General features: G+C 39.5%; 1 protein-coding gene across 1 annotated transcript in view; it reads left to right on the forward strand.

Annotated features, from left to right (window-relative positions):
• Window positions 1-6: 6 nt before the first annotated feature.
• The window catches only part of RGMB (repulsive guidance molecule BMP co-receptor b), a 20,948-nt gene continuing 8,668 nt past the window's right edge, over window positions 7-12,286 (forward strand). Inside the window, exons 1-2 of the mRNA XM_006913243.3 lie at window positions 7-175; window positions 5,174-5,682. Of these exons, the coding sequence (XP_006913305.1) occupies window positions 28-175; window positions 5,174-5,682 (657 nt within the window). The 5' untranslated portion in view covers window positions 7-27. The remainder of the gene's footprint in view (window positions 176-5,173; window positions 5,683-12,286) is intronic.

The raw sequence follows: 12,286 nt of genomic DNA on the forward strand, positions 1-12,286 counted from the left end.
GAGCCCACGAGACCTGCATGGACGGGCATGGGCTTGAGAGCAGCACCTTCCTGCGCTGCCGCCGCCTCCGCCGCCGTCGCCGCCGGGGCTGAGCAGCGCCGCGGTCCCCGGCTCTGCCCGCCGCCCCTGGCGCTGCTGCTGCTGCTGCTGCTCAGCCTTGGGCTGCTCCACGCAGGTACGAGGCGCGCGCGCGAGGGAGCCAGCCCCAGGGCCAAGTGCTTTGTTCCCAAACACCCCGGGCTCTGAAGGCGCTTGCTGGGGCGGAAGGGCGGCATGTCGCAACGGGAAAGGCCTCGCAAGTCCCCGACGCGCACCTTAGCCCAGCTCGCGGCGCGGCTGCAGGAACACACCCGCCGACGGTGCGGCGCGCCCAAGGGCGCAGAGGAGAGGCCTCTTCCCTCCCTCCGGCCTTCCCCGCCTTCGGCTAGGACCGTTGATAAATCTCCCTTCCAACAGCCGCTTATCAAAGATTTAGCAGGCGCAGGCGGTGGGGGCTGCGTGCCCGAGACAAATGTTCCGGATGCTTTATTGCTCTCTGCATTGGTGTTTACCGAAAGTCAGGCTGGGATCAGGTTTCCGCCGCCGCCTCGGAGGGGAGACAAGGAGCCTTGTGCTGCTGCTCTGGAGTTGGGGCGGGGGTGGCGAGGCGAAGAAATCGCACCAGATGGAAAGATTTTCGGGAGTTTGTAAACTTGGAGGTTAATCTCGAAATAACTTAAACTTCTTTAAGCAGGGATTTCTTTAGTATTTAAGAAAGCCGCTTTTAATTCGGCTTACAACTTCTTTGGAGAAACTCGTGCTTTGTGGCTAGCCGCGTGTTCCAGGAGGAGTTGACAGATCTGCTCCTTACTGGAGGTCGGCGCTTCCCCTATGGAAGCAGCAGTGAGGAGTCTGTTCTTAGCGAAGGACGCCTGCCTGTGACACTGTTTTTCTTTTTCGTTTCATCAACATAATGTTAAGTGTCAATTATATTATCTCAGTAAAGCTGGGGGTTTCTAGGACGCTCTTTACAAGTAAGACCACTTATAGGAGTTTGTCTAGACAAAGAATTTTTAAATACCAAATTGAAAGATAAATCATCTTTTAGTTTGAGAACAACTAGAGCGTCAGATAATTTTTTCTGCAAGATCTTTTTGTCCTGGGTTTGTATGGCAACAGTCACAATGTTCTGATTTGGAGAATCCTGAACTTTAATGCTACCCAAATGTGGGGACTAATTTGTATTTATTAAGTTGTACCAGCCCATGTTAAAAATCTGGGAGGTCTTTTAAATAATGGGGGGGAAATATGGCATTTGAAGAGACAGCTTAATTTACTTTGTGTAACTGCATTGTGATGTAACATCTGCATTTTAACACTGTCACTTGGGAAAACATAAATTGAAGTCTTAACAAAGAGTGTAATGGCAAGTTTTAGAACTATTAAGGCATTAAATTAATGACTTTAGAACCTTAGAAAATAATACCAATCTGCTTACAGTTATATGGAAGATTTTTCATGACGTGTCAGATATATTCAGAAGTATTTTTTGTGAAAGATATGTGTCCACAATGTCAAAGTTTAGGTTTCTTGAAATGAGAATTGAAGTGATAGATGGGACTGTGTCCCTCTTGACTGCTTGGATATTGTTTCTCTTAGTTGCCATAGGTTCTTATGACAGAATTGGAATGTGGTCCTCGAAGATTTCTTTGCTGGCCCATGAAAGACTTAAGAAGTTAGTTTGAAGTTTTAGAAAATTAAAGATCCTTACTTAGTTCAAAAACTTGGAATGTGAACCTCCTCTCAGTATCTTAGTATGTCGTCACTAAAGTCACCATTAGATTATAGCCAAAGTTGCTGTGATGAGTGATTTCTGTGGACAGAATGTTGGAATGGAGCAATTAATCTGGTTATAGAAACGAGGCCTCCTTTTGGGAGATGTCTTTGAAGAGTAGTGCTGTTGAAATGCAGGGGTTGTTTCTCAAAGCAGGGAGCCTAGCAGAGTGCTCTTTGTAGATGGGCTACCATATGTTTTTTGCCTGGATCTATATAATTTGCCTCAGCACCCCATATGGTTTCACATTTCACTTAATTCAGCTTCAGCATATCTTGTTTCTTTTATTATAAACTGGTGATTGTGCTGCAAATTCACACGTGCAGTCCTGGCCTTGAGGAAACTGACTTTGAGTGGAGAAGTCTTTTTGTCTGAATCATTATCAAGAGCCCTAGATCTGAAAATCCTTTAGCACTTTCATTAAGTGGAATGAAAATACTGTCACACCTATTACAGATGATCTGACTCGAAAAATAGAGATCTGTAACTGCAGATTTTGAATCCTGCTCATGAGAAATGAAAAGAGTACTTTCATTTACTTTTCTTCTCTTAAGCAAACCTATGTAGTTCCTGAATGGAGATCCAAATGGGAGTTACTTGCTTACTCATACACTTCATGGCCTTCTTGGCTACATCCTTGAGATTATTTCTGCTCCGCATTGTTTTGGCATTTTGACAGGAGGCTTACTTTACCATTTGTAACAAGCAAAGTGTTCATTGTCATTAGAAATTCGTGAAGCCTGAATATTTCTGGGTGTATGCCGCAAATTAGTCATTATACAGGAGCCTGCGATGGGGCTGAAACTGCTGACCCAAAAGCACTTTGTCTCTAGTTAGCCCTCCTCCCTCCCAGCATCTCTATTCAAAAAGGCTGTTAGAAACCTCATCTAAAACAAAATAACCCAAGGAGCTCTGTTTGATGTGAGTTTTCTCTAAAGAATCACCACTTATCTGCTATAAAAAAGGGAAGGAGGAAGGAAAGGACAGGAGCTGAAATCTAAATTCTGCTTCTCTTCTGAACAGTTGCATCTGCATTTACATGCTGTTCTTACTTTCAATATTTTATGACTATTTGAAATAATTATAAGTATATGTACGCTCAGATAGATTTTATAGACCATAAAAAGAACAAATAGCCACTGCAAGTTTAGCGGAAAGTTCTTGTGCTGTCATTTATTTGTAGTCTAAAGACTGTTCATTACTGAGTGATCCTGGCCTAGTTTTTATTTTCTTGCTTTCTCTTTGCTGTAACTCTGACTTAAAACGGAAAAGAAAAAATAGATACAACAGTTACTTAAGTCTTTTTTAAAGCTACCAAGTACCATTGTGGGAGTCAGGAATTGGGGGAGACAGCAGGAAGGAAAATGGAATTGGAGAAAAGGCTTCATACTACTAGCTGTGTATGAACCAGCCAGGACAAGGCCTTAAAATCCTTTGCCTTGATTTTCTCATCTGTAAAATGGCTTTAATGACTTTTGGGGTTTTTTTGTTTGATTTTGTTTTGTTTTTGCTTTTGCTTTTTTGAGTAAAAAGACTTGAAATGATATATCTACTTTGGAGAGAGGAACTCTATAAATATCGGAGCTGCTTTTGTCAACTTTGAAATGTGCAAAAACCAAATAGGCCAAACATGAAAGTGTTTTTGTGATTAATTTAATCTTCTCCTTTTCTCATGTTTAAGTGAATGTCCAATCTAGACTACATTTTTCCCATTTTGGTCCTTGAAATGGAAAAATGGGGGAAGTATCTTGAAAGGTGGTCATCTCCTACCTTTTTCTCCCCAATTGAAGCCAGAAACAGAGATTACAGGCTTCTTAATTCAGATTTAAAAGCAATTTGCCACTGAAAAGATTAAAATATATATTTAATTATGTTTACCTAAAAACCTTTTTAATAGGTTTAGTTTTAAGTCTTTATCAGGAGTTCTAAATCTTGATATTATCCTAGAGGTTGTTATACCCACATCTTTAAGTTATTACATATTTAATAATACTCTGCTGATTTTTTTCCCCACCTAGAATAGGAATTATAAGGTATTTTATGCATAAAAAAGGTTACAAAGTTCATTTTAGAACAACCTCCTCATTTTTCAGATGAGGAACCTAAGACTTGAAGAGATTGAGACTTCCTCCATAGTTTACAGACCTATAAAGAATGTTTAAGTAACACAAATATATCTTCCAGTTCATGTCTATAAAATTTGAGGTGGATGAAAAAGAAAAGGATTTTTCTTTTCACTAATTCTAGTGTCTCTACTTTATAGAACAGAATATTAAACTGATTGGCACACATTCCTGACCTAGTGTTGACAATTCTTGTGTGTGTTTTTTTGGGGGGGAGGAGAGGGGGTGCTTGAGAGGTTTTATAAATTTTTATGTGAGAAGCTAATGGCTAAACATCATGTAAAAATTGGCTTAATTTTAAATACGAGGGCAGTAATACTTGGTTTTTCATTACTTCATTTGAGCTTTGCTTCAGTCATTAAGTTTATATGAATTGTTGATTTAAAGAAAAAAGTCCTTTTTATATACCCAAAGATGTCTGTGTCCTGTTGTGTTTCTGGGGAAAAAAAAATGGAATTACCTGTTTCTGCAACATGATTTCAATGTTACATCTTTTTTAATTTAGTGTACTTTTACTGATGAACTGTGTGGGAGCTGGAATCTTAGGGTGATGGATGTTGAGAGAAGTGAATATATAACTTGGTCAGATGAATCACTTTATTTTTTTAAAAGAACATCTACGCTTTGTAGAAACCAGGAGATTAATTATTAGTTTATATACAATTTGTTGGTAAATTTTCTGTCAGGAAATGCAGAATAACTTAGTGCCTGGATTTTTTCTTGATATTCTTGCATTGTATCCATACTAGAATCAGGTAAAAGTGTTTTAACCAATTATACCTGAGGCGTGGAAGCTTTTATCATGGTTTTTTGCATAGACAATGCTTTCCAAAGCAAATTCCTTATGCAGTTTCCAAAATCAGAGTTCACATCTTTTTCTTGTCCTTAGAGAAGAGGACTCTTTCTCAAAATCTATAAACAAGAGCAAAGTTGATAAAATATGTATTGACCATTCCCTTGTAATTTTAACCTAAGAACACTGGACTAGACTTATGTTCACCTACAATGGCCCATGCTTTAAAGTTTTAAGTCAACTAACTGCATGCAATTTTTCTCCCAGTGGCTTAATTTGTAGGAATCAGAGAAGCACAATGCAATCCTATTTCTGAAGGCATTCTTAAAATAGGAGTATATGAAATAGAACAAACAGTTCCCAGAGGAGAATGTCATTTTCTCATGTAGCCCAGGAAGTTATGAAGCATTTAAAAAATGTGTGGTCTTATCTTCTTTCCCATAGGTGACTGCCAACAGCCGGCCCAATGTCGAATCCAGAAATGTACCACAGACTTTGTGTCCCTGACTTCACACCTGAACTCTGCCATTGATGGCTTTGACTCTGAGTTTTGCAAGGCCCTGCGTGCCTATGCTGGCTGCACCCAGCGAACTTCAAAAGCCTGCCGTGGCAACCTGGTATACCATTCTGCTGTGTTGGGTATCAGTGACCTTATGAGCCAGAGGAACTGTTCCAAAGATGGGCCCACATCCTCTACCAACCCTGAAGTGACCCATGACCCTTGTAACTATCACAGCCACACAGGAGCCAGAGAACACAGGGGAGGGGACCAGAATCCTCCCAATTACCTTTTTTGTGGCTTGTTCGGAGATCCTCACCTTAGAACTTTCAAGGATCATTTCCAGACGTGCAAAGTGGAAGGGGCTTGGCCACTCATAGATAATAATTATCTTTCAGTTCAAGTGACGAATGTGCCCGTGGTCCCTGGATCCAGTGCTACTGCTACAAATAAGGCAAGAATACTTTCTTCTTTTTCTTATACCTTTCAGGTGTCTGATTCTTTAGATAACTTTGGAAGTGGGATGCAAACGACCTAGTTTAAAGGAACTTTGCTTGGTCTTGGCAAGCAATTAACAGAGTAGATAAAGGATTAAATGAAAATTAAGAATTTCTTACTGGAATTCTAGGGCTTAATGTAAAATGTGGACCTAAATTTAAATAGGCATGATGTGAAAAATAAAAAATAAACAGAGAAGTTAAGTTCTCTAGAGAAAAGGGTAAGCCTGTCTAATGAAAAAATGTGTACTTTTTTTAGTGATATCTTTTTTGAGTGCATATGTGTGTGACTCTTCTTTATGGAAATCCATGTTTAGATTTATCAAGTGACTGAAGTGGGTGTTCTGAATAAAGAGAGCTGTGAAGCCTGAGGGCAATAACCCATCAGGAAGCATATTTTATTGGAAATTTGGAAGCTATTGTAAAATATAATGGCTGTAGGTCAGCTTCCCAATGGCAAGCCCACAAAGGTTTTTTAGTTACCAAGTAGTGACCAAGAAAGTTAAGAATTGAATATTGAGAGCAGCGATGTATAACACGCTCCCCCCCGCCCCCCATATAATGTCAAAATAACAATTTAAGTCAGAAGCTCAGGGGAAAACTGACAAAATTATGCTAAGCTTACCCTGCCTAGCTGCCAGTGTCTGTGGTTCTTATTTGTTGTCAATTTGTTTGTTTGTTTTAAAGAAACTAATACTGAATCCTCTAAGTCAGCTTTAAGCCACCAATATCTTAGTGCAAGAAAGTAGAGAAGAGCTATGAACTGGGTTTTCAATTGCTGATCAGCTCTAATCAGTTATTAGTAAATAAATAAAGAGATCAAAGAGTTTTCCACAGAAATAGTGTTGCAAGTAACCAGCTCCTTCCCTATCACCCCCAACCACAAAATCACACATACAGACTATCTCATCTTGCTTAATTTCCTTTGATTATTTTATCTATTCGTCATTGATTTAGACTAAAATATAATTGACCAAGGATCAAGTTTTTGTAATATCCATGACTGTTCTTTTTTATTTCAGGACACCCTCCCTTGCCTCCAAACATCTGTGACATATTTTTAATTTAAATATTTTACTTGGCATTTTGTGGAGGGAGTTTTACAACACCTCTGGAGATACCTGGAGATACCCAGGGGTGTCACAAGTCTGAGATTAGAAGTCATTGCCCTGAACAAAGAAGACTATTACATTGGCCCAGACATCTTAGGGGAACTCAAAAATGTTTACACTTCAGCTTGCAATACAAGCCCAAACTGGCCTTTCCAAATCCTACAAAACAAACTTTTCTTCCTCTGGTTTTTATGAGTATGCAAATAATTTTTTTACCTGTATGTTAAAATATGTGTTTGCTATAAGTTATGACATAAAGTTATATAAATATGAAGTTAAAAGACAAACCATGGCCAACAATTCATCATTACAGCAAGAATCATAGGGCATAAAACCTGGGAATAGTCTTTGGGAAAACATAACACTGGAAATTCAAGAAGGCAGTTCAATTGGGAATGGAGAAAATCATCATCGATTGTGAAAATAATTAAGGGCTTGGAGGAGTAACCTTCAAGCAATACTGTTGAGATTAATAAGTGCTGTATGCATGGGAAAATATTGGTTCAGTGGAACAATTGACACTGAAGTACTTTAGATCATTCAATTTCCGTTGCGGTTGAATCTGTCATAGTTTCTAGCAAATAAATAAAATGTACAACTTTATTTTCTCTCTCAGTTTGTTAAGGATCAAAGATTTTACCCATTCCAAAAGGGGTTGGTACGGGTAGTTGTCTTTTTGACATAAATTCAAGCCGATGATGAGAATGCTTGGTCTTTAATTGCACTATTGGAAAACTTTCCACACATCTGGTGACCATGCTGTTCAGCAACAAATTTCTCTATGGCTTCACGACCTCTAGTACTTGTTTTTTTTCCCTTCTTTTTGTAACTCTCTCCAAAGCCCCCAGAAGCATCTGGAAAGTTACCGTTGAAGGACTGTCTCAATGCTGGTAGAGCCTGTGCTGATGAAACTAAGCAAAGGCCTAAAATTTTGCAGTGCAATTTCCTTTTACCTAGACCTGGGTTTTTGGTCAGTGAAGTCCCTAAGACAACCCCTCATCTTGGGACCTGACTTGAGCAAGCCGTCTTTAAGCCTGTCTTTGTGAGGTTAGCTCAACCTGCCCCTAAGTACCCGCCTTTCCCTCATGACAAAGTGACAGAGCTTAGGAGGAAAAATACCTAAACAACAAAATTAAAGAAAATGAAGTCCTCTCTATTCAAGGTACCATTTATTAGCTAAGACTTCCTTTTTCTACATGGAAGCAGTGAGTGTAGGCCTGCAGTGCTGGACAATATAGCCCTATTTTCCCTTTTCTACTCTCTTTTCCCCTGGGAAATGCAGGGTGGTTTTCTAGTCATGGTGAGCACAGGTGTGCTTTCTCAGGGCTGTTGGGTTTTTGTTATGCCCTTTGCCAGGCTTCCCTCCTCTTCACCTTGCCAGATAGGTGTGTTCCAAGGCCAGGGCTGGTTTTTCATCTCTCCACCCTGGGGGCTGCAAGGGTTTCTGGCACACCTACACACCTGGGCTGAGATCCACATCAGCTCTGGGCCATCTTCCCCACCTTTGTGAGAGGTGCTTCAAACCTGTAAGCACTGAGGAAGAGAGACGAGAGGACAGGCTTAGAACTGGCAGGGCTGGCTACAAGGAAAAGTAAAGCAGTTTTTGTTTGGGTGGAGGAGGTAGCGCACACTAGACTCCAGAGAAGACACATGTCAGTAGCTGTCCTGAGGCTCACACCAATAAACCAGATCATCTGTGGCAGTGCTTGACTTCTGTACCTTCTCCTCCACATTCTCTTTACCAGCTCTGCAGTCTCAACTCCTGTTTACTTATTTCTCTGTATCTATGGATCTGTTTAAGTGGACTCAATAAGGATTTTGCATATGCCGTGATTATAGAAGGTGACTTTGAAATAAATTATTTTATGAAACGGTTCTGTACTTTACAGATAATGTTATATACCTAATAGCATATATTAAAATTGCCAGTCTCTCAGGTGCATTTAAAATGATTCCTTTTCCAGAAAATTTCAAGAATACATTTATTGCACATGAAAACAATGGCAATATTTTTTAAATTACTTTTCATAAATAATTTGTATACCTTTGCTTTATTTCTCCTTTTATTTTAATGTAATCATGTCCTTTCCCATTACTCTAGCTTTCTTATCCTATCCTTCAGTCTCAGTAAGACAGTTGACAAGTGGGAGGGGTAATGGAATGATAGCAAGTTGTTTTAGAGATCTTCTGCTTCAGATTTTTCTGTGCTTCGTCCTTTAATAAGAGAAGGTGGTATACCTTAAGGCAGTTTGCATTTGGGAAAGAGGTGTGTCCTTTGTGCATGACCAAGCCAGGTGACTTGGGCAGGTAAGTGGGCACTCTAAGATCCCTCATATGTTCTTCCTCCCATGGTCCACCAGCTTCGGGTTATCCTACTGACAATAGCATTTAGCTTGTCCAAAGCATGAGAAGAGGCCCTGCCCATCAGGCATCTATGTGGTTATTAAAATCCATAATTATCCCTAATACTTGAATTCTAGCTACTTTTTGGAAATTTCTGAAAACTTTCACTGGATGATGATACTAGAGTTGTAAGAAGACTGAGTTGATTTGGTTCATTCTTGCTTACTGTTTTCCTCAAACTATAAACTCTAAACATTCTCTTATAATAAAACACTTAGCTTGTAGGCTCCTAGAGCATGAGTTGGTTCTTCTCCTTTCTGATGCCTCTCAGTATGTAACTAGTGTTCTATAGCAGTATGTGGGCATGTAAACCAATGTTTCTAGCTCATTCTCTGTTGGTTGCAAAATCAGAGCCAGACATGCCTGCATTGTGAAGGTTTCAACTATCGTTTTAAACATATCACTGGATCAAGGTTTGGAAATCTGTCCTCTTTTGACCCCAAGCCTAGTACATTTTTTTTGTAGCCAAGTTTTTGTCACCCGTTGTGCATTTTGTGTCTTTATAGAGACAATGTAAGCTACACTCTCACATTGATAGGTTGTCATTCCTATCTTTACAGAATAAGGAAGATGCTGCATCCTCCCATTGGCAGGATTCTGTTTTTGGATGCAGTGTTGTTAGAGGGGACACCTGTCGATTTGAAAATGTAGAGCCCTTTCCTTCCAGAGAACACAGATTACCTTGCAGATACATTGTAACCAGTTTGTAAAATCTGAGACTGCTCTATATTTTGTTGTGATTTATCTGTTAGGCAGGTAATTCTTTTTTTTTTAATAGTAAAACTATTTTAATTGTTAATGTTAAATCTTTAAAAACTCAATAGACAAGTAAACATTGCATAAACTATATAATGCTTTACTGCTGTAGATACAAGCGGAAATGTAACAAAATTAAAAATAAAACTGACATCTTTTATGCACGTAAAGTATTTTTATAAAATTCAATAATTTCATAAAATAACATTATTTTTCCAATACGTAAGTTAACAGAATGTACTCATGTAGACAACCATTATACTAGGCAGGTAATTCTTGCCATCTTTTTATCATTAGCTCCTTGTCATGGTCCTCCTTGTTTTACAAAAATTACCAAAAAAAAAAGTTATAAGACCAGTTGAGGCATATTGGGGAACAGATAGGAAAGAAGTATGCACTTGATCTCCCTGCTAAGTATAATCCTTTCTCTGACAAAATGTATAATTGATTTGATGCTGCATCTGAACCACCAAGTATTAAAGGGCCTACTGCATGGGGGAGATACAGAGACGCATGCAGTCTCTGCCTCAAACTAAGTACATAACTAAAATTTGCAGCAATGAGTGGAGAATTGTGGGGTTTGTAAGTAAAACTAGCCATTTTTAGGATTTCTTTTTAGAACCCACATTCATAAGCTGGTTCCAAGTGCTGCTACTTAACAAATTGTCACAGATATTCAAGAGCCCGGAGAGTAGGCCAGAGAGATGGGCTGCTGTACCCAGGGCACATTCCTCTGCCCTGGTCACTGTCACAGGTCACTTGTTTTTACTCTTGGTATTTGACACAGTCTCCCTTTCCACCCCCCATGGTCAAAGTGGCCCCTCGCCTACTCTGTATTTCCTCAGTCCCCTACAATCTAGTAGTGTCTAGAACCCTGATGGTACTTTTGAAAGATTGTTGGTCTTTGACTTAATATCAAAAAGCTTTCTAGAATTGGAGTCACCCGTTCTTAATTAAATTCATTTTTCAGGGTCCCAGCTTATCTTTAAAACTCATGAAAGCATGTCTTAGATATCCTTATCCTTTCTGAATTTATTATAGAAACAAGATTGAAACATTAAAGACTAGTTTTTGGAATAGCAGAAATCAGCTATAATTCCAGGTGGTCGTGTTCTTATTTGTCCTTTTCTGTTTCCAGTATAGCTCTTGTTTGTACTGGATTACAAGGTCTTAGGCCCAGGAACTACTCAACTCTGCTTCATATAGTTTCAGCAAATTGTCTGAAGGTAAAAGGATTTCCAAGTGTATGTGGAGAAAGAAAGCAGAAAGGAGAAATTATTAGCTGTACGATGTATACCGATAAGTGTAAAACATTTTGTAAGATGAATAGCCCTACCTTGGTTATGCGTTGTGCTGTACTTTCCAAACAAGGTACACTTTTATGTTGTCCATGCCCATTAAAATGTTCTGGATAACACATCTTTTACCATCGGTCTTTTCTCTGGAATGAAGAGACTTAGCTGATGTTAGTAGAAACCGTCTAAATGGTATAAAGTCCATATCTGCGTATCTTCTAAGTCCTATATTTTAAATCTCCAAGACTGTGCCACTCTGTCCCAGATATGGTTTGGGAGAAGGGACCCTCCAAAATCCCCCATTTGTAAATGAAATTAACCCGATGCCTGCCCTGCCTGAGCCAGGCAGGATTCCATGCAGTGCTGCGGGCCTCTGCTGCTTTAAAACAAATCCACACTCCTCCATAGTTTAAACCAGAGGCACAAGGCCAAGTCTGATACACAACTGAGAGTTAGAACTTGTTTTTCTGTCACATTTCCAAATGTCTCTCTCTGCCCTGTTAAATTTTCTTTGAGTCAACATTCTGAGAGGAAGGGGCAAGAAGGAAACATTGAATGGTTGGTACTTTTTTTGTTGGCTTCAGTTAATGCTAACCAAACAGTTTCTGCCTGTGCGGAATGTAAGAAGACTTACCTACAGTGTTGAACAATGAAAATACTACCTTACCCATTTTGTCTTTGTTTGTTTTGACTGCAGTAGAACTTGCTCGTCCACTGTTTTGAATTTTGTGTTCTTGCGATGGGGTAATTTAAGGACTTTGTAAACTGCTCAACTTGTCAGTAAGTGATCACTAAGTGGGGTAGCAACACCCACCTAAGATACAGAATTTAACTGCACAGCCTTGCCATGAGAATATGGTTTTGTTGAGTCTAGAAGGAACTTCAAGTGAATCTGGGTCTGTGGGGTGAGGGGTTTTTTGTATTCCAATTAGCTGGTTATTTTAAGAAATGGAGCCAAAAGAAGGTTTGGCTAATTCTGGTGGGGTTCTTTCCCT

Source organism: Pteropus alecto, unplaced genomic scaffold (genome assembly GCF_000325575.1).
Source record: "Pteropus alecto unplaced genomic scaffold, ASM32557v1 scaffold20, whole genome shotgun sequence".
Taxonomy (NCBI): domain Eukaryota; kingdom Metazoa; phylum Chordata; class Mammalia; order Chiroptera; family Pteropodidae; genus Pteropus; species Pteropus alecto.